Source organism: Solenopsis invicta, chromosome 8 (assembly GCF_016802725.1).
Source record: "Solenopsis invicta isolate M01_SB chromosome 8, UNIL_Sinv_3.0, whole genome shotgun sequence".
Classification (NCBI taxonomy): Eukaryota; Metazoa; Arthropoda; class Insecta; order Hymenoptera; family Formicidae; genus Solenopsis; species Solenopsis invicta.
Genome location: NC_052671.1, coordinates 937,492 through 961,420, shown reverse-complemented (window position 1 = coordinate 961,420; position 23,929 = coordinate 937,492). Strand labels below are relative to the sequence as shown.

The 23,929-nt window shown below is 32.0% G+C and overlaps 2 protein-coding genes across 7 annotated transcripts in view; one reads left to right on the top strand and one right to left on the bottom strand.

Moving 5' to 3' along the window:
• Nucleotides 1-675: 675 nt before the first annotated feature.
• The window catches only part of LOC105192859 (follistatin-related protein 5), a 41,077-nt gene continuing 17,823 nt past the window's right edge, over nucleotides 676-23,929 (top strand). For 2 of the 5 annotated variants that reach the window (XM_026134280.2, XM_039452691.1), the window contains exon 1: nucleotides 702-1,477. The gene's annotated coding sequence lies outside the window, so the exon portion shown is untranslated. Of the gene's footprint in view, nucleotides 1,478-23,929 lie in introns of all 5 variants that reach the window. The other 3 variants (XM_026134283.2, XM_026134282.2, XM_026134281.2) reach the window with 3 other exon arrangements.
• On the bottom strand, nucleotides 3,772-15,904 carry LOC105192910 ((11Z)-hexadec-11-enoyl-CoA conjugase). Of its 2 annotated transcripts, XM_039452693.1 has the most exons (6): nucleotides 15,691-15,904; nucleotides 10,177-10,407; nucleotides 9,548-9,678; nucleotides 7,734-7,939; nucleotides 6,723-6,905; nucleotides 3,772-5,174 (listed from the first exon to the last, which is right to left on the bottom strand). In XM_039452693.1, the coding sequence occupies exons 2-6, from the start codon at nucleotides 10,403-10,405 to the stop codon at nucleotides 4,883-4,885; spliced, it is 1,041 nt and encodes a 346-aa protein (XP_039308627.1). In that variant the 5' UTR covers nucleotides 10,406-10,407; nucleotides 15,691-15,904; the 3' UTR covers nucleotides 3,772-4,882. The 2 variants fall into 2 exon arrangements, with proteins under 2 accessions (XP_039308627.1, XP_011155500.1); XM_011157198.3 differs by lacking the exon at nucleotides 15,691-15,904 and having other exon boundaries at nucleotides 10,177-10,562.

The following is a 23,929-nucleotide window of genomic DNA, read 5'->3' as shown; positions in this document are numbered from 1 at the left end:
AACATTTTATAATTAATAAAATTAAACAAGTTACTCTAATGTTCTGATCGATTTTCCAACAAATAGACATCTCTTCATTCGAGAATGCAATATCGATGAGAGATGTCGCTTTAATCGAGATCGTTGTCAAAAATGTGATGTTTAGTAGACATTTTTAGGAATCTTCCCGTAGCAAAGATAGGCAAAATAGCGAACGACCGAAACCGAAAACGAAAGAAGATAAAGCATGATTGAACAGTATTGTTTCTGCCGCTCTTCGTCTGTCGGAGAGAAAAAAAATGCGCGCCGCGATGCAACAGTAAAAGATCTATCACGTTAAATTAAACAGAAAAGAAGTGAATTAATTAAAGAAACATCTAACAAGAGAGGCGACGTTAACCGCTTCAATACCCGTTTCCACCCCCGCGCGCGATTCCTCTCGGGTCAACGCGCACCGACCACCACACTAGCACGCTCTCTCGAGAGCGACAAATTGCGAAGTTATCCCCTCTCTTCCTCGAACGCGACACTTATAGAGAATTAATAGCGGCTTTTATTGCGAGTTCTCGAAGTAACTGGCGGAATTGCCAAAAAAGTTTAAGTCGATCTATGTCGAGGGCGACGCAGGCGCAAACGTGCCGTTTCCATGGCGCCGTTGCTATACAGTTAGGTAATGTTGGATTAGACACTACGCTGTTTCCCAACCCTCTCCGGGTAACGTTCAGTACACCCTAAACCATCGTCGCGGTTAGAAGATCTCTTGCACCTTCGTATCCGTACACGTGCATATAGACACACGTACGCAGGCAGGCACGCAGGACTGTCCCACGCATATTATACCTACACGTAGATACGCGCACACGTACCATACGCATGCACCAGCGTCGTCCACCCACGCACCTGAGGGAGAACGCGTGGCTATTTACCCCCCTGTTTACGATACGTCCGGCCAGTGTATCCGTTAGCTCGTTTGTTTATTCCAATTGCCTACTCTGCCCTGCCTCTGCTCTTCCGATTCGTCAGTGATTTCAATTCATTCACACACGCACGCACCCACACGAACACACACACACACACACACACACACACGCCCGCGCGTACGCGTACGCGTACGTCTCTCCCTCCTACCCTCCAAATGATGGTGTTCATTTATCGTCGCGTACGCTCCGTCCCTCGTACTCGCTACAGTGAAACTGGAAACGTATCCTCGATAATCTCACGTTGATTTATGTATGTGCCACAGCTTTTTTAATCGCATTCCCGTGTCACGTACCGAGTCACGCTCTCGCTCGAATTCAGCCGGATCGAGTATTTTTGCCCTTCGGGCTGCGCTTCGACACCGTCATCACCACCGGCGTGGATCCTAAAATCCAGGCTGCGTGCACGTAATCCAGCAGCACAGTGTCGTGGGACGAAAGTGGCGGGTGGTGTGTTTACTGTGGTGGCGGCGAGGGTATTATCCTGACGAAACTAAAACTGGTCAGGTCAGTAACACGGGGTGAGTCGAGTTGCTTGGATTCTTCGTGTCGTCCTCACTGATTACTTTTTATTTTCTTTAATGCTTTAATGCTTTAATGCTTTAATGAAAACTAAATATATTTACATGTGTATCTTTTTTCTTTAATTTCATACATTTTATGTGTAAATAATCGTTTTAGTTGATCAGAGTTTAAGTTTGTTTTTATTTTCTTTTTCTTTTTTTAAGAAAATATTCACATAAATTCCGTACATGAGTTTGGAAATGTTCCTTTGTAGATGCAGCACCGAGAAAAATTTAGTCTCGCAAATAGTTTGGCATGAAAATACCAGTATCGTTTAAACCGTTTCGTTGTTCCTTGCATTCTTTTCAAATTTTAGACGCAATATTTTTCTCTCTTATTTCTTTGAAAAATCTTGTAATATGTTATAAAAGATTTAACTAAAAATGCGCTGAAAATATTATCCGAAATCATATAAGTAAGACTTATTTTTATTTGTTCTGTAATTTATAATATAATATATGCTCTTTAGCATAAAAAATAATTTAAGCTAAAAAAGAGAGAGAAAAAGAGAAAGAACAAGAGAAATATAATCTTGTTGAGATACGCGTGTAACGTTGTACATGTAATGGACAATAATAGATATTTTCACGTTATATTCGATTATTATTACATGACAAAAATGTACAAAAAAATTAATTAAACCATACAAATGATATCATCTTTAATAATTGAAACAATATAACTATTACCGTTAAAACAATATACGTATACATCAGCATTATCTCTAATGTGTGTACATTAGCGATAACAAAAATCTCATTACCTGTAATTCCTCTGAAAGCATGTATAAAATATAAGGCGCGAATCGAGTGTAATTACAAATGCGTACCTAATGGTTTAATTAGTGATAAATCGTGCGATCCACTCGTATTCCACATGTGCAGCCGCCGCGCGCCGTCGCGCGTTTCCACGCGAGCGAGCGAGCGAGCGAGCGAGCGAGCGACGACGGTTGCGGCTTTTTTCTCGCCCTAGATTTTCGACACGTTGACGCTGATCGCGGGGAATCGCGAGCGGAAAGGCGCGCGCGGATCCCCGACCACATTTACAGAAACATTAGAGAAATGATCGATACACGACAGGTCGGTATAACAAAAATAGACGAATGTTTGTAATGCGTCCACATAGAGGTAAATATGTTCCGCCGCTGGCGTGTACGGCGCGCCGCGTCGCGCCGGCTATGTATAGGCTAGTAGATAGGCATATGCGCGTATAGGGGTGCGTGACGCGCGACACGGCGGGGTCGCGCAGGCGCTACCTGTAGACTCCGCGGAATACGTGATGATAAATACTAAATTTAACCCCCGGGTGAAACGGCGCGACGTCAGGCTATCCGGATCGATAACACTTTTCTGGCGTCTCCCTTTCTTTTTTTATCGGCAAAACGTGACTTCGCGTATGTAGGGCGTTTATGTATATAAATCGTTGACCGCAGAGGTCGGCGAAGGCGCGTACCCCGTCCCGTGTGATACATCTGATACCTATCGTGTGACAAAGCCTTTATTAAAATTCCGCAACGCTTAAAATTCCGTTATCGGGCCGGGACAAAAATTTGCACGAGGCTAGAAAAGATACGGTGGAGAATGTTAACTATCTAGATACTTGTTATAAAAAGCTTTTTAAATTCTGATTGCATTTTTACTATAAATTTTTTTTTTTTTAATTTCTTTAATTGCTAGCTACGAAAATTGACGCATTTCTACTAATTAAAGCTTTTGTTACTATTTCATAATTACTTAATTTTATAATCATAATCCAATACAGAAAATTAAGAAAAAATTTATATTCCAGCTTCTACGATACACGTAAAGCGGTAATTTATATTGTACATGTTAATTGATAAAATTTTAATTAGTTATATATGTACTTTCCTACAAGTCGAATACTGAAACTATTACATTTTAGTTACTTATATTCGTAGAAGTATATTATTAAATATAAATGTACAATTTCTATTCTAAAAAAAATTTTTAACAAAGTAAGTTATACAAAATTGAAAGAAATTCTATTTCGTTTCAGACAAAGAACGCAGCAAATAATCAATTTTTTAATTTATTAAACAATTATTACATTTCAAGCCACATTTTTAAGTATCTTTATTATGACGGTAATAGATATTAATAAACATAATTTATCTGCTATCAGTCGTAACATATATTTATACGTTAACAATTGAAATCCTATAACGTCATTAAAAGCTATTACATATCATTTGATGATAAATTTATTTAATTGTGTAATAGAGAATTCATAATCGGTCTTTTATTTATCTATATTGCTCTTCATATTCATGAAAATGTACTCTGAAATATCAATATATTTCCGCTTATTCTATACATATTTCCATATATATGTCATGTATTTCACGTATGAGAAATTATTAATATAATTCCAACAAATGTAATTAAGCAACGTATATCAGCCACGAAAATTCGAGGATAATCCAATCTATCAAAAGCAGTAATATTCAACCCAAGATAAAGTATACGTTCTACGCCAGGTTTCATAATACTCTTTTAATTCAAAGATACAATGTTCATGCATAGGATATAACTGGAAACAGTACTACACTTATTCAAATATAAAAAAAAAGATCGAAACGGAAGGGCCGGAGAAAAAGATTACAATTTGCATTTAGTAAACAGAAAGTAGAATAATGTCTAATTTATAAAAAACAGTCTCTCTTTTCTCATTGTGTCAACAAACATCGGAAGAATAAAGATAAAAAAGTTTAAACTATATTTTTTTAAAAGCTTAGACTTATTAATTTAAATTAAATCTTTGAAAAATGTTTTTCTAAATTTTTGATTAAAATGCTGATCTATTAATATACAGTGCTATAAGTAATAATAACAATAGTAGTAACAACGCTTTCTGAATTTTTTTTATGAAAAATAAAATATTTTTATATTGCACTTTCATAACACGCGTGTCTAAATAAAGTCCACGTTCTATCGAATTCGTTACGTTGACATACAGCGACATATTCAAAATAACTTGCGTGTGAACAAAAATGCGGAGCTTTCTATCGAAAACAATTTATTAAAATGCATTTATTTTTACACATGTGTATTTATCACACGTGAATCCTTGGATCGCGAATATTCCTGTCGTAAAGTATAGAAATTGTAAAATACATCAAAGTACAATTATATTGACAATAGAATGTAAATAATTATCAAAATTATATTTATTATATAAAGTTTTTAAAAAACAAGCTAGCTACAACCATACCATAGTTACGATATATTGACATAGGTACTATATCTTGCGAATTCTACGAAGAGATGCAGTTAAAATAATATTCACGAATTCGGTGCATGCATATTTTCGTTCTTTTTACCTTCTCTTCTATTCTACCTTTTTTATTGAACAACATGTGATATCTCGGGAATATCTTTTCTGTCTCTGGAGAGCCTCGTCATACCGTCGCCTTTATTCGCACGTAATCTGTCAACGAGCTCGGCGTTTGATGTCTTCAAATCATACGCCCATCCCAGCCAAGCCATGAAATCTATCAAGGCGGTAGTAGGGTTAAGCCGATAGAAGCCAAGTTCCGCGGCCTTATAGTCCCATGGAAAGCTATGATGGTAATTGTGCCAACCCTCGCCGATGGCAAAAAAGGACACCCAAGAATTCTCTGTTGGCTTAATAGTACTGTAACAAGAAAGGAAGAAAGAGAAGTTTCTCTACTTAATTCAAGCCAGCTACACGAACGAACTTCACAGGAATATCATGCAACAGATTATTTAAACGGAATAACAGCTTGCAACTTCTATTTGTTACGATATAAACGTGAAATACACTTTACTAAATTTATTTATTTATAAATAACAATTAAATTTTTATAATACGTCTACGCTTTACTTTCAAAAGTAGAGACCTAAGAAAATCTAGAGATTTCTTATTTTTTTATAATATAGATTTCTTTCACAGGAAGAAAAAGAATATAGTATTCTTCAGCGTAAGACAGAAATTTCGAAACATTCTTTTGAAAAAACATAATTTTCAGTACTTAGATGATTTTAAATATTATATTATAGATGAAATTATGGAAAGCACAATAATTAAAGAAAAGTTGTGCCGAATGCGTACCACTCAAGTTATTTTTATTTTTCATCACATTTTTCATTTGGTACTAATTCACATTAATGTACACATAAACGTTAGAAATTGCAGCTTGTTTCAATTATCTACAATTAATGTTTAACTTTTCACCAATAGTAAATTAATTTATTATGAGCCTTTTAGCAATTTAAACAATCGATCGTCTGAATCGTATCTGCGAATCTCTTAAATCGTATCAAAAGTTTCAAATTTATCAATCAATATTAAGTATGAGAAATTATTAACCAATATTTGTTTTATTAACAATTTAATAATTAATAAATAATAATGAAGAGGTAAAGATATCGAAATAAAATTGGCATGAATTTATTTTTGTAATTAATATATTTTTATTTATATCAGTTATTTTTTAGTTTACTGTTATCACTTTTACATTAGCATTTATTGTACTGAAATTTGGTAATATAATTTAGGAAACTTGATAAATTTTATAATAATATCGATTTATGTATAATCTTTGTAGCTGTAAATATGCATATACAATGAATATAAAACGTTCTATTATAGATAAACCTTCTTTTATGAAAATGTGAAAATTCAGTATAAAATTATACGATTACATTATTAAAGCTGCATAAATTAATCAAAAATTAACATCAGTCGTACGTGGCTTTAAATATATTGCATGCATGTAACAAATATAGTCTATTAAATTGTTGTCTGTATTACCCATTTCTCATTCATTTAAAATTTTTATCATATTAAAGACTTTTTATTAAATAAAAATATTAATAAAATACAATTTAGGCGATCAATACGCATTTAGCAATTCTCCTCTACTATAAAATTTATTGAAAATAATTCATATACTCATTTAACCGAAATATTGATTAAAAATTACCAAACAGTGACAATTATTGACATAATCACTAAAAAATAATATTGTTCTATTTATTTATATAATAATAATATCTTTCAATTATATTCTTATTAAGAGTCTCTATTAAATTGTATTGAAATTTATAGTCTACATTAAATTAATTTCTTCCTCGTTCATATCTGAGCACGATCCAAACATTATGTCGGCCAATTTTAATGATAATCGTGCAAACGTGAACGCGAAACATTGACACGTACCTATTGTACGGTCGAGCACCCAATATATGAGCGAAACTGTTGACAGAGAAAGTTGAATTCAATGAATATACATAGCGGACGAGCACAGCGCCTATGCTTACGTCCCAGGATTCATTCCATACGTAAACCGGTATTACAGTTGGCAGGACAAAACACAGTGGCAACATAATCAATGGGTAATATCTGCAATAAAAAGTGTCCTACTGTTAATAAGTGTCGTACACACGCAAATTTTTTGTAATAATAACGCGTAACGGCATTTAATGCGCATAACGGAATTACGTGTATAACCCAAGTGCATAAATCAAAATAAATTGCAATACAGAGATGTTCAATACTGCACTCTGATGAGACACTTCACGCTGATTGATTACTACTTAATCTCCCTCATCTAGGAAAACAACGCGTCACGCAATTTCAAACACTTCGGATAATTACGAAGCGATTTCGCGAGCAATCCAATTCAATCATCGTGATCTTTTTTACAAACGTCAAACCTCATTTTCCGTTTGCTTTTCATCATTTTGAATACAAATCGTGTAATATTATCTAATTTTTGCAAGCATCTCTTCAAGAGCTTTTCCATTCTTTTACATTGAGCATTCATCTGAATGTAATGAGAAATTTGTTTGCAAATATTATTATTATTATTATAGAATTTTTTCTATTTTTTTTTTATTCGTCACGCTTTTTTTCATTATTTTGTTTTTAAAATTTTTAATATTTATTAATAAATTAAAATAACTGTTATTCTTAAAAAAAAAAATGTAAAAATTGATATAAAATTGACAAAATTTAATAGAGGTACATTTAAAAGATTATAATTTGTTACAACAGATGATAGCAATTTAAAACTGATATGGTAAATTCAATCAATCAGATTTAATAGTCGTAAATCATACACGCAATTATAGTTCATTATATTTCTCGAATGTAAACGTTATTCATATCACGAATCATAGTAAAGAATGTGTCATTGCTTCGAATGTTTAAGTCAATTGTTAAACTTACTTATCGACAAAACGTATCACAGGATCAGCTGAGATATCACTCATATCTACATTTTTACCATATTCCTTGACTGCTGGATGATGCTTCATCATTAACCAACCGACATGCGAGAATAAAAGACCACGAGTAGCGTTATGTGGATCCGCGCATGTATCCGTGTACCTGTGATGTGTTCGATGAGTACGAAGCCATTTAGATGGATGAGTCTATGAATTACGGAAAATGACGAGTTTAATGATTAGACTTACAGTAAATACACTATTTATATTTTTTTAATTTTTTACATAAAAAAACTTGACTATTAAGTAATTTTTTTTCTTTTTAATTACGATTGTATCAAATAATCTGGTATTTTTAATAAATGTATGCAGCAAATAGATTTATCAATCACAGAAACGTAACATTTCGTTGATTGGAATAAGGTACTTGAACCGAATGAGGCCCAGCACAAAATACGGCCCACTTTTGAATTTATCATTCAAAAAACGTGTTTTATATCTCTATGTTTGAAAGATATGTCAGATAGGATTGTTGATAAATGCTTAGAGAATTAAAAGCAATAGCACATTTATTTAATACAATAAAAATTTTGTAATGAGACGATTGTGTCGTTTTTCTGAAAATCCGCTGCAACAGATCATAAGTATTTCAAAAAACTTGTTAATATATATTATTTTTTTATTTATTATAACATATAATATCATTAGACTTTTTTTCTATAGAAATTAATCAATTTACATATTAATTTTTTTGGTTAGTATACTTTTTATCAACGACGCATTTATCACATAAGGTCCACTTATACAACAACTGAGACTTATTAAATGTATCCAATTAGCCAAGTTTTTTAAAAATAAACTTGCTTGCTATAAATTTTGTTGACAAAAAGTATTAAATTGTATACAAAATCTGTTATATTAAATGATATCAGCAAATTGGTAACAAGTATATAACAAAATTTGCTGACATAACATAAGAATTTGTCGCACAATCCATGCAAAGCTAAAAACTTTTACCAATTCCAACACGCAAAGCTTCCACAATTCTCAACTCGCAAAGAAAGAAAGCTTTAAACTGCAAAGTACAAAGAGTGACTAAAGATCTGTTCAATAAGCAGTAGAAATCCAGATCAACATCCTAAGCTACCACTCCACTCCAGCAACTACTTAGTATTGCACGGGATGTGAAAAAGACTATTCAAAGAAGGATGTGAAGCAGAATCCTAAATGTAGTAAATGATATTATAAATTATGTGTGGAATTTACGCCAGAGAATATCAATTTTCAATTCAATGTTGCTAATTTTTGAGAAGCTAATATTGTCTAAATAAAAAAATTTCAATGATTTTCAAAAATAATTACCAAAGATTATTTTAAAAAGATTATGTTTAGTCTTTTTGAGAATAATGTTCATTTTTTATTTGTTTTATATTCGGGTTTTAATAAATGTACAAACATATAATGAGACTCAATGTCAGAGTTTAAAAAAAAAATTTGGTTTATTTAGAAATAAACTATTTATATGAAAGATATATTTTATTTTTGAGTTATTGAAACAAAGATTTTATTCTTACAAAATTTATTTCAAGTTTCTAATAAATAGAGTTAAAAAATATTAAAATGTGTTAGGTAAACCTTATTCGACTCAGGTGTCTTATAAGCAATACGTTAATGTGTGTTTTAAATGTTAATATTAGCATTTAACAATCCCTGCTGCAAAAAAGACTCTTCGAATGTAACAGCTGATAAATCATGATAAATTTTTATGTGAGGCTATTAATCGTATAATAATTTATTAAAATTTAAGAATCTTACTTGGCCAGCCATGCAAAACATAAAAATAAGTAATATTCTGAGTGGTAATTTGGCACTATAGCTCCTATGTGCCCAAAGACGATGGAGACCAGCTGTTATGCCGAAACCACTTGAAAAACCATAGACGATTGCTAAATATAAAAAATAAAATAAAAACAACATCATATTCGTTCTTTTATTACTGAATATGTGAAATAAAAATATTTTAATTCAAAAAATGTCAAGAGAGAAGTACTAATAGAATTTTAACTTATAATTGAAAATGAACGATTCTTCAAACTTAAAATATGCGAACAAATAATCTAATTTTATCTTTTTAAATTAATTTCAGTAAAATGTAATTTAATACGTACACATAATTTTAATTTAAAACTTGTCCAGAAAATCTCAATTTAAAATTTAAAAATATTTGCAAATAAAAAAATTTTTAATTCAAAATGCAATAACGTTTCTTATCTTTACTGAAAAGAATTAATTGCCAATTTTATCAAAAAAATGCTTATATTTATGTTTTCATATATTTCGGTATTCAATATGTTATAAAACCCAATAACATCAAAATTTTATATAATTATATGGTATAAGCAAAATTACGATAAAAAATTAATTGATTTAATAAATAAACGTACACCATATCCAAGTCCACAATTTCGCCTCGTGATATCGCGTAGCGAACAAATAGATCGCGATGACATGAAGAGCAGCGATGCCAATAATATTACGCCAAATTAATGGCTGCTCCGCCGGCATGTGCTTTGGTGGTTGATCGAGAATCAAAGTCCTGTCATATTCCATTCCCGACTGCACTAACTTTTGATTTTTATTATCCTTATATTCGGTTATCGTTGAACAGTACATTGCTGGAAATGTTTGGAACAACGTTGGTATGTTTGTTTATTTTATTTATGATTACTATCGCCTTCATTTTGTGCGCTTTTATATAAATATATCATAACAAAAGATTTCAAAAGGATCCTACCATGTGAAAAATGAATAAATAATAGTTTATAGTTAGTTTCTGACGCAATCTGTCGTCCTTTCAGATTTTAGAAACCTTTATTTTATTCTATTGTCTAATCTTACATATGTATATATAGCTATAATAATTTACAAAATGTTGGTTACGTATAATACAAAAGAATTGTACTTTTATTTTAACATATTTTAAATATATCCCTTTTAAACAAATCAAAAATCTCGAGAGAAAAATTATTAAATTTTAATAAATATTTATTCGAATAGTATTAACAATGTATTTACTAAATGTAAATGTATATTTATTTAATATGAAAACCACTAGTTTAATTTCAATATTATTTTTCCTTATAGAGTAAATACTCGTATTTATATGCTCCGTAAGTAAATATTTCATTAGTACTATTCGAATAAATATTTATCAAAACTTGGAAATGTTTTTTCTCTGTGTACAAATTTGCATGTACAATGTACATACGTCGTTTACACGTGAAGTATTAAGAAATTAAAAGTATTTGTTCTGATACAAAAAAGTCAAATAATTTAAATCATTATGAAGGTAAACGAGTCAATTGCGTTACATATAGCTTGTTATTTACAAAATTACACAGCGAACGCATAATCTGAGCAAGGATTTCGTATCGGTCTCATTATAGGGCGATCTCGTGTTAACAAGCACCCATTGTTAGCTGTATAACTGCCGTCGATGTCCCGGCATGTAATTATCTGCATTAGACGAGCATCTAAATCGCAGCATCGACGAACGAGACGCGTTTCCCGGCTCGCGTATACACGGCGATGCGTGATACACGTCCCGTATCGCCGCATATAACGAGCTTATAACGAGCGTAATTTCAGCATCTGCGACTCTCTCGTAGCAAAGTGAGTAGCGTTCCTGCATTCCCGCGTGTAACGCGAGAACGCAAGTTCGTGGTCAAGGCAATTACGCGTCACGCATTGCCAACCGATTCGTTTCGCCAAGACGCGTTTGACGTGAAAATCAATGTGACTTGTACGTACGTGTACTCGTATATCTAAGATGCTGCGAGTCAACATCGCTATGCTCTTATAACTTCAACTATAGTCAAACACATACGTGTTTATGTGCATAGTAAAAGGTTTTCTAATTAATGTCTTTAGTTTCACATAAATCTAACGTTTATCTATGAATAATGAGAAACTGTTTCGCATATATCTAGTAAATGCATTCTCAAGATTTACAAGAAGCATCATTTGCTTCAACACGCTTAGAAAACTTTGAAAACATGCTTAAAACAAAAGACTCATCGTAACAGTAAGCAGCAAATGTTTTGATCCGCATGATTAAACATGGATACACTATGGATACACTTTTATTCAATTAAACAAAATCTTTTACACGGTACTGTATCCAGTTTCCAATTGATACGAACTCAATTAAAGTAGAAAGTATAACATAATGAAAGTAGACGTAAAAATCTTGCAATGAAGTTGATAAATTGCATCCGCTTCTCATAATAAATTGTCGTTATATCCTGATATTCTGTCGTACAAATTCAATGCGTAGAGGTTTAGTCTCTTAATGTAAAACAAAATTATGGAAATTATGATAAATGTGCGTCAAGTTCAATGTGATTACTTAAAGAACTTTCTGTGTCACACAATTAACTTTGTGAATGCAATTAGAAAGCAATTAAGAAGGTACCACAATTAGAAAGCTACTCATATTAATTTGAACATGTATTTAGAGCGAATCTAATACCAATTACATTTTTCCGCTTAACGTATTTTGTTTTATTGCGGTCATTGAGATTTTATGAGCATAGATTTATCATTACGTATGCATTAGCAAATTTTTTTATTATTGAAAAAAATTGCTTATATCACAAAGAGATGTAATTATCGGACGATATCAATTCACTACGGAGATAATGATGGAAGATAAGATTGACGTTGCTAGTTACCTTTATATTTGAACTAAAAATTGATTTGACAGTTACGATACCTAAATTTAATAATGGCAGTCGAAAGCTATACCATCTCGATATCAGAGCATCTTCCTCATAAGTGGGATAAGTCTCAAATTGAACAAATCTCAAATAAAGACGTGAAACTTTATTTCTTTAAAACAATTACACTAAGAAAAAAATAAGCTCCACAATTTAAATAGCTCCACGATTTCTTTTTCAAACCTTGTCGGTCCAGACAGATATTGTTACACGTATATTTGTTTGTCGATAAGTCTCAAGTGTTAATAAATCAAATAAAAATTCGATTTTTTTATTTTCTCTTTAAGAGATTTTTTTTACGTTACTTTTCGCGCGACCTATATCGGCTCGCAACAGACTGTTGGCAAAAATTGCAGTTATATACGATATTTTTCGTTCACGCCGTAGTCGCGTCGATTGCGTTTAGTCTTTATCGAGGATATTCGCGCGTCACTTGATTCCAACAGGCAGCGATATCGTAATCTACGTAATAGCGATCATACTCCGTGGTCCGCTCATAAAGCGCGGTCGCGATTACCCAGTTGTTTTGTTTCCCCGCGTACAATTCGCGTAAAGACTCGCGCAATGACTTACGTTAATATGTATAAACCAGCCAGGGGATATTTCTGCCGGCGTAAACGAGGATAATACGCCTGTATCGCTACCACCTACGCTGCTCCGGATCCCGCGGTTTACAACCTCCCTTTCTTGTAATCCCAGCGCGAGCTTAACGTGGCGAAAATACACGCTAAATCGCGTTCGGTACCGAAACAATGGACAAGAAAGTACGATTGCGCAAAAGCCCGTAAAGTTGAAATAGCGTTTCTGGATATTCGCAAATAATATTCTCGCGCAAATAAGCTAATCTAATATCGTGATATTTATCGAGATTACACGTAATCTGTTTCTAAACGCAAAATCGATGTGTAACCTGCACCTGCTACATTGCGCGCGCTAAAGCAAATTTATAGTACACGCACGGCGGAAAGAATGATTTCGTTCAAGTGTCTAAAAATTTACCTGAATACGGATCTTAAATTTAATTTGTTTCGTATTATTTAGAAAAAATTATTATACAGAGTGTCCAAGCGTGATGAGCAAAACTACAAAATGTTTTGACACTGTAACTAATTTGACTGTCCTGCACAATTATATTAATGTTACAAAGCAACAAAGTTATTTTCAGATCTGTAACCTAAATTTTTAAACATTTCAGCAAAGCCGTCTTTTTCATATAAATATAATAAAAAAAATACATGTATACGTGTATATTATTTATTACAATATTATTTATTATCTTGTGCATTATCCGTATTTATTGGCAGAAAATTCAAAATTTATATTAGTAATACGATCGAATATTACGCTAAAATAATTCAATACACTCCTTTGTTGACATATCCATTAAGTGGTTCATGTCAAAAACAAATTGTTTATGCAATGCAGTGTATATATTATCGATCATTTAACAAATAATAATATTATTATAAATATGTTCCTCCAATATATCAGTGTCTCTCCATTATACGGGCACACTGTGACACGGGAAATGTTTGATGTATCAAATCGATATATCTTGGTAACTTTCATCAGAGCTCCATCAAAGTTACGATCCGGTAAGAGGAAAATCATGCCAATAGTCTATTCAGAAAGTATGTCTATCCTCGTACATTGTTATGCAACGAGGTCGATGTTGAAATCTATCGATAAGCACCCTTGTCACCCCCCGCACTACTCTGTGTATTCTCATTATATCTTGATCATGTACCCTATCCTCTCGGCGAGTGGATATACCATGTATATCGACGAAATTTTCGCTAACAATGTTGTTTGCAATAGGTAAAGATTAGAATAACTATAACTTAAGAACAAACAAAGAATATTTAATATTCTGAATCTTTTCATTACGATAAAAAATAAAAATGTTATACAATTAATTAAAAATGACCTTTATTGGATTGTAGCTGCATCTTGCTAATACAGTTTCAAATTTATCACACTGGGTGACGAATAAATTTTTCGGTCTTAAAATTTTAACGAGGAACACTAGAAAATCCGAAAATTCAAAAACATCTGAAACTTTATGTACAAATAGAGGAATTCATCCATAACACAAAAACATGTTTTGTTCGCGCCCAATTTCAAATTAAAAAAAATTTTTTTATCATTGTTATAAAATACTCTTCAAGCCATTTAACTTTCAATTAAAACATTTGTTTATCTCTTTTTGTTTCAACGATATTTGAAAGAAAAAAGATCTAATTTTCTTCAAAGGGGTGTTTCACTCCCTAAAACTAAAATTGGGCACGAACAAAAACTATTTTTGTGTTATGGATGAACTCCTTTATTTGTACACAAAGTTCTAGAATTTTTTGTATTTTTGGCTTACCTAGTGTTCCTCGTAAATTGAACGAGAATAGTAACATCGCAATATTAAATTAATATAATTAATTTAATAATAATAAACTTGAATGTATAAAATATAAGTTATAAAATCACACAAGAAACTAAATCCTAAAAGATTCAACAAATGTAACAGATTGAGGCTCATGTTTAATTAGTTGTGTTTTTATACGTATATTGTTCAATGTTCTCCTATTCTTGTTTATTATACATGCCTTTAATAAAAATAACATTTAAAACAAAAATTATTTAAAAGTCATTGAAAAAGAAAAAAAATATATTTTATAGAAATTGAGATAAACATTTAATAAAAAATTAATATATACTATATATACGTTTATGTTTATATTTAATAAACTTGTCTCTCTTATAAAATGAATTATAATTGTATTGAGTTGTAACAGATGTACAACTCAATTGGAGTTTTAAAGATTCAAAAAAATCACATTTAAATTTAAGTGATTTTGTGTTTACCAAATATAAAATAGGATTTTTAAAATTCCAACATCATTACAAATAAGTTTAAAATATAAAAAGCAAAAATAAAAATAACTATTAAAGTCGTTACCGTTACGGGGAAAAAATGTACAGTTACGAAAAAGTAACTTCGTTATCAGTAAATTGCTAAAGAAAAATAACTGTAACGATAACAGAATTACAAATATTTAAAACAAATTACTTCCCAATCGTGTAAATATATAATTCCAACAAAAGATAAAAATTTTCAATGCATACTTTAAAACTTCACAACACGGTCAAAAACTTATCAACGATAATCACTTCAGTTGTTGTACTTACTAAAGTCGAATGTATGCAAGTGTCCTTTAAAAATTGTCAATCGTAAACAAATAAGATAAAAGACCACCGGGATGTACTGGCGTGTATATCGTACTACTTCTTTCCGAACACGTTCAATAGGATCTTTAGAATATCACATCGCGTTTATAAAGGTTGTCTATAACGCATACATGTTTAAAGCAACTAAGCTTAAGATTAGACCATGGTGGAAGGAGAAACGACCGCGTGATTTGCGACGTTCTCACAATCAAATACACATTGGCTGCGTTCAGTAGACTCAACAGATGAGTGGGTGCTCGCTGTTATTGGTGTATTCTTCTGAAACTGAAAGTCCGATTGAATGATCTGGAAGAATATCTCAACATGTTGAGTCTGCTGAATGCAGCCAATGGCTGCGTTCAGCAGAAAAAGCAGCTTTCCAACTGTTGCAAGATTTTCAGTTGAACGCAATTAATCGCTTTGCGCTTTGTCAACACGTTTATTCAGCGGTCGCCTGAATTTTTTCCAGCATAATAAAAGTATGCTGTTTAAGCGCAACATGTTGTAATCTAACTTATAATACAAAGTTATTCAAAAAATATAGATTATGACAAGTCACAAAATACACTCATACTTGCGCTAACGCGTATATTTCAGAAAAGTGCGTTCATTAGAAGTCGTACGCATATAGCGCTTACTAAGCTGCTTTTTCTGCTGAATGCAGCCATCGCGTCCATCAACGGGAATCTTTCGTCCCGGTGTTTCCGATTTCTCTCTGAATTTTTACAAATATCCCGCTGTTTGTAACGCAAATACGTAATATAACGTGTCAACATATCATATTTATATTACATAACAACGCAATATTGTTAGATAAGTAAACTGCGAACCTATAAAGAGATTTTTGCAAGATTGTTGTAATAACGAAATTCTACTTAATCGATTTTTCAAAATTACATGCAGGTCATCACTATTTTTTAATGAAGTTATGATTTTTTACATAATAATTATTCTTCTAGATACCCTGCATATAAAAATATTAAAATAGAGTTATCAAAAAATCAATGACGACTTTACGAGTTTTTTCTACGTCAAAATATGCCAGAATAAAATATAAAGTATCTCGTAAATTGTTGACTTTTCGATAACTTTTCGATATACTTTTATATATGCAGTATAAGTATTACACAAATGTCATATAATTTGATTTTTAAAAGTTTAATAATATCTATGTGACCTTCAAACATCAATTGTTTCAAAAATTAATTTTAGCATTATAATATATCTTCCTCTTTAGATCATTTAACTTTTGTCGGAACATATTTTTGTTTCAACTTTATCCTACAACGACAAAAGAAATCTCATTAGATGCAACACTTTGTATTTTTTATTAATTTTGTTATATACTAATATAGGTATATTTTATACCGTTGCGCAGCATACTTCTTGCTGATATAACGCAGGATAGATATGATTGTATGGTAGAGCAGTTTCCGTTCATCTGAAGAAAACGGGATCTTAAAGCACTTTCCTTTCAAGCATAATTAAACGGCAACTTTCACAGCTTGATACATGAGATATTAGGTATGCTTGAGACATGAGATTTTCTCTTTTCTCATTACAGTACACTATATCATTTCAATCAATAATCTTTGACATAATATAACAATTTTAGAGATATTTTTTTAAAAACAACATTTAAAAAATTTTAAATACGTTATTATAAAATAGATGATAAACCATGAAACTTTTATTTAATACTTTTTTTATATCGTTTACCGATTCAACAATATTCACCCAAAATGGTATATCGATTATATTTCAATTCTATAACAGGCAATTGAGCATATTACAAAAATATGCATCTCTTATATTTTAGACTATATTTTAATATATTCTAAAAGATCAATATATCATGGGGGAAAAAAAGACTCTTGATATCTTTTTTTATGGATTTCACTCAATTTATAAGTATAAAGTTTACTCAATCAAACCAATTTTTTATAACTCACTTAATTATTCTCTTTATTATTTATATTACAGCTATAATATAAATTGGTGATTTTTTATTAAAAAGAATTGATATTAGTACTATAAATATTATTGATATTGATATTTTTTTTTTTATAAAAATCGATTGCTGATATGACAATTGAGTGACACGTGTCTATTAATAGCTGACAATTTAAAAGTTTTTTACATAACAATTTAACATTTGATAAAAGCATTTTTAAAAATAATATCACATATTCAGAATGCGCTTATAAAGATGTTAACGTGACATTTTGAATTCACTATCGTTTATTGGACGTAAAACAAGACTAGAATAACCGAAAATGCTCTGACTTCGTTATAAACAAGTTTTGAGTACAGATTTATTATTATTACAATTTCATAAAAATAAAAATGTATACAATTATGCAGTATAGAACAGTTACCGAGAAATTATTTCGGAATTCAGTTCCTAATTAAAAAATGCTTTAAGATTTATAAATTTTTGCTGTTTGATTGAAAAATAGATATAATTTAGAAGAAACTTGAGCGATATGAAAATTATCCCAATTTGCTCAAAACACGATGTGTACTTAACTGCATAAAATTAATTTTATTACGTTTCGACACGTCACATCATTATTCTCAGTATCTAAAGCATCTTTAGCACGCGCCGTTTACTTTTATGTATTTAATAATAAATGATAGCGCGCATGCATCAAAAGGGTTATAATTACTATTAAAGAAGCACAAACTTTCATTTTATTATTTATTTTGCTTTTACTTTATAAATTGTTATATTGTCGTATAACATAAGAACTTTATTCCTAAAAAGAAAATGATAGTTTTGTAATTGCTCGTAAAAACGATAATCGAATCAGTTTGCTTGAAAACATTATAATTTCAATATTATTGCAATATTAGATAATTATAAATGGATTATGAAAAATAAGGACAATATAACTTACTATACATAAAACTGAAATGCTTCTTAAATAATGCATTTATTCGTTAATTATCATTGAAAGCAACTATTAAAAACTATTATAACAAAAAAAGTAATGATTCAGGCGTGGTAAACGGCGATGAGTCAGGCGTGGTAAACGGCGCGTAAAGAATAATAATGGACATGATACTCGGCAAGCGAGGCTTCCTCGTCAAGAAGATGTTGCAAACAACTCGCATAATTTTGCATTTTTCTTTTTTTTTTTTTTTTGTAATTTCACTGTTAATATATACTGAAGATGGCTCAAAAGAAGAGCCAAAATGTACAATAAATTCCCATGTAATTATATAATTTAATATGTGATTAATATTCTTTCCGTTTACCGCGCCTGACTTTCACTCGCCACATTACTTTTTTCTGTTATATTGATCTTTTCACGAATCTCAATTATTGATATTAAAAATTATATATTTCAAAATTAAAATCAAATTAAAATTTAAAAATTTAAAAGTTTAATTCATTGTGAAGTAAAATTAGGAATTGACATAATCTTAATTACATTAATACCTAAATTCTTAATGTAATTTTGACCCATGATAATTTCTTTTATTTTTTTTGACAATAAATTAAATATTCGAAATAGATACTAATAACAGATTTTACATCCGAAAAATGTTACAAAAGCAAGCGATTTAATTGAAATCTGATGATTGCATATTCATTGCGTCTTTCGAGTACGCAAGTTGGAAAATTGTTCCAAGCAGCGTTCTGTCGTATACGTACAGCAAAAACATTTAAAGAAAATTGGTCAATTTGTTGAACGATTACTTAAACATCAACGATTTGGCAATTGAAGATTAAAGCATATTACATCTTTAGACGATTTAAGACTATAGACGGAAAATTCTTCGGAAAGGTATCAAGCAATATTATTGATAGTATCGAACTAATGCAAATCAGCAATTGCTAATGAAATGGACCTAAAAAGGAAGGAAGGAAACAATAAATTTGTTTAATTAAAAGAATAGAAAAACGTAAAAATAAAAAAGAATAAGGGAAACGCAGTTTAATTAAATGATAATAATTAAATCCACCATAAACCGAAAAAAGAATCAATTTATATTTATTTTGCCAACTGTTCAACCAGCACAGCTATTAACTTGTTGCCGTAAATGAAGGGACTCCATAGCGTTCGTGAACTCGTTTTTACGCACCGTGAAGGAATTGAGGAGGACAAGCCGTCCAATAACAACAAGAGGGTGAAACGTCGAAGCAATCGGTGAAACGAGTTAGATGTGGTTGCAATTGACAGCACAAAGGATACGTTTGCAGACACGAGAAAGGAAGCGACGGAGGAGAAGGAAGAATTCTCTTTCCCCTTTCCATGATACCGATTGTCGCCGTGTTTCTTCCGAGCTTCGATTTGCTCGACGCGGCGAACGCTTTCTTGAAAGCCCTTTCTCCATTGTCCTTTATCGCGTATCCTTTCGTTTTCGCTGTCTCAGCAGCATCTGCCTTGACGTCTATGGAAAAGAAATCCTATATTTTTCTTATGTATTTGTACATTATTCAACAATATCACGATTTACTAGATAAAACATTATATTCTTTTTCTAAACAATATTTTTCTTAGAGAGACACAGATTTTCGGAAGAGCATAAGTTACTTTTAATTGAAGAATCGATATAATTCTTTCTACGAATATCGGCTCCCACATGATCAATTACTTCATCATAGGTCTCTATTATTGGATTCGTAGTTCTCCCATATGCACTGGTATCCACATCTGCGCCTGCATCTGGTCTATCGCCTAATGCTCCATAATCGTCAGGTGCTTTTCTTTTTTCAACCACGGCAGCATCTGCAGCAATTTTCTCAACGGATATCGCAATAGAGTCTACAACTGCACTATCAAGTTCTTTTCCTTTAATTGCTTAACAGTACCTGCAGCAATGGGAATTGCAACAGAGTTTGCAGTTGTATCAGCAAACTTCTTTCTTTGTTTAATCGCAGCAGCATCCGCACTGACTTTTGCATCAGAAATCGCAGTAGAGTCCGCAATTGCGTCGACAGGTGCTTTTCTTTTCTTCATTGCGGTTGCATCAGCGTACGCAATTTTCGAAGATATTGCAGCAGAGTCAACAATTTTGCCAGCAGGTGCTTTTCTTTTTTTAATTGCGGCGGTATTCACAGTAACTTCTGTAATAGAAATCTTTGGATCAGTAGGATCTGTAACTGCATCCACAATAGTTGTTCTCATTGTAGCAGTGACATCTGCAACAGCTATCGTGGCAATCGCAGCGACAGCTGCAGCAGCTTCTCTTGTCACTGCTAGCAGTTACGTATCGATCCATAAACTTGTTTGCAATCGCGTCGTTTATTCTTGAATAATATCTACGCTAGATTTTTATAAAACGTACGTTGAACCTGCAAGAAAAAAGCATCGCTTATTTTAAATAAGGGCTTATTCTACAAGCAGGCTTTTACTCTCGGTTTTGTAAACATGCATTTCGTAAAATGGCTCTAGTCTAGCCGTTGAGATAAAATTATGACTGCTTCGTTTAAAAGAGAACTTTTATGCTTATTATTTGAAAAAGACACTTATGCCTTAAATTGAGCAAATTGCAAAATATTTTTTCATGTTTTTTTAAAACATCAAGATTACATAATAGCATCTTGTCTAAAGCGATTGAATCACTTGCTGGCTATATCCGGGGCCTCTCTTTTAACGAGCTCCTCACAGCGGCATATTAAACGACCATGAGGAACAGGAGGCAAACCACCGTCGTCCCAGCAGCCGCTTTGAAGCTCCTTCGATGTCAGTTGCCGAGAGAAATACGGCTGTTTCTCATCAGAGTCCCCGCGAGTGTAAAACGCTGCGCGTATACTTTTGACTTGCGTGATATCCGTTATGAGACATTTGCCGAGGTAACTAATCCGAATGTAGAGCGAAATCGTGGCGGCGGTATTCCGGAAGTTTTCGTCCAACAAAGTATACGTTCCCATCACAGACCTAAAAATAACATATTCACCGTATTATTAACATGGAATTGCACTGCAGGACATCCCTCGCTAAGCGTGTTTCCCTTCAAAGGAAAAATCAAATGGTGAAAGTTGTTCAAAGGAAGTCTAGATTGTTCTAGATTTCTCGACCGATCGCACACAAACGTTTCTTCTCTCAAAACGCCCAACACTCTAAAATATTATGTAATCAGTCGTATATTTATTGTTGTTTGTAAAAATAATGTTGCACAACACTAGCACAAACAAATAATAATGACACATTTGTATAACGTTAGCACTCTATCTCCCGATAATCAATTTTCAATGAATTACAACGAACGCGAGACAAATGCGATCAGACAGTGGATTTGGAAAGAGTTCTCCCAGTAATTCGACGGATCCTCGATTTTCAGTATTATCACCTTGAAATAATCTGCTGTTTATAGAAGTTCGACAAGTGTTCTGCCAATTCGTTTCGCTCGCGAACCTGTTTGGCGATGCTGTTCAGCAAATTATCGACCGGTACAGCAACAAAGCCAATTTTTTGGCGCGAGACTGTCTCAAAATGCTTGCACACTTTTTTCTCGACGTATAACTGGACATTGATGCCACTCGCTTCTTTTTTAAAAAAGTTTGTCGGCACGGAGAAGACAACGGAACTGCCACCGTAAAATTTCTCGTTTTCATAGTTGGAGCCTCGATAAGGACGACAATCGCGTCGATTTGGCGATAACGATATCCAATCCTCATCTAACATGCAAAACATTACGATCGTCCTCTTCAGGATAACTTTGTCAAACTCCGTGGTCCAAGGGACAAACAACTGTTATTACGATCGGATAATTAACGCTTTAATTTATTAAAGTTTACTCAACTGTTACTAATAATTAAATTTTAATATTAATATATGTATTTCATATTAAATCAGAGAAAATTAGAGAAATAAACTTGGCTCTTTGACTAAGTCCTGAAAATTATTCGAAATTTGTATCCCAGAATTTCTGTTGCCACTTTCTGAAATCATATAGATGCACGAAAAATATTTACTTACGTTTTTCACGGCAATTTCTAACATCATTAAATGCGAGTCGTGCGAAAGAACGAGCGACGACATTGCTCATAAGTTCATATAGCGTAATGTTATTCCATCTCGTCCGTGACATTAATTTTTTGACAGTTTTTGTTGGTAATATACCGGTAAAGATTCATTTTTCGGCATGTGTCATGTTTTCTGCAATTATGTAATTTGTACGTTTGAATGCCATACGCGTCCGAAAATCAACAGAAGTTGCCGCTTATTGCATATCTCGAATGTATTACATACATGTCGATATTAAACAATCCCTGCATTCACTCCGAATGAAAGCCAGAATAAAAGCTCCTGCAATTTGCATTTTGCATATTTGCAATTCATATAAAAAATAAGAATAAACTACATAAATCTTGATTAAAAAGGCTTACAGATTCAATTTTGCCGAATAACATAAAAATCATTTTATCAAGAACTTAGACAGAAAGTTTTATTTACCATATTTTTAGAATTAAATTTCAAATTTTGATATTAAATTTACTTAATTTATAATATTTATTTTTGTTAAACTTAATTGAAAATAATTCAAGTATATAAAGTGTATGATCATTTATACAGGAATAAACAGAACTCTTGGAAACATAATTAATAAACTAGAGTGGAAGGGCTCCATGTAATTTCGCATCCTAATTAGTCCTTTCACTCTATTTATTTTATGATTAACATTTATATTTGAACATTTACAAATTCTTAATTATTCCAAAATTTGTTGATAATTTATTTTCTTAAGAGAAAAATCAATTCAATATTAATTAAAGAACATACTACTAAGCGTTAATGCGATAGTGGCACATAAAGCATATTATATAACGCTCAAGAAAGTTATTCAAAAGTTACTTGCTGTTTCCCTGCGAACTCTCATGTAGCAAGAAATTGGATTTAGCGAAAGAAAGGCCAATCCCGTTGAGATTCATTAAACCGACGTTTCACTACGAAACTTGAGTCATTAGTAACTCGCAAAAGAATGGAAACAGACTTATACATTCGTAGTTGCCGAATCAGCTAAACTGTAACACAATGTCGCAATATTGTAGACCAAAATGGCAGATTGTCCGGCCACAGAATTACTAAACGATCCTTTTTTCTTATATAGACAAAGAAAAGTTTTGACAATATTTAAATATTTAAATATGCCAAAAGATTTTATATTCTATAATATTAACAATCTTTTAGCATACAATATCCCAATATTATATAAAGACCTCCCTTTGTCATTTTGTATAAGAAAG

Coding starts and splice junctions, on each gene's coding strand:
- LOC105192910 (XM_039452693.1), bottom strand. CDS start 10,405: ATGTACTGTTCAACGATAACCGAATATAAGGATAATAAAAATCAAAAG. Junction 6,906..7,733: donor GTGATACGTTTTGTCGATAA/GTAAGTTTAACA, acceptor TTTTTATTGCAG/ATATTACCCATTGATTATGT. Junction 5,175..6,722: donor GGTGCTCGACCGTACAATAG/GTACGTGTCAAT, acceptor TTCTTGTTACAG/TACTATTAAGCCAACAGAGA.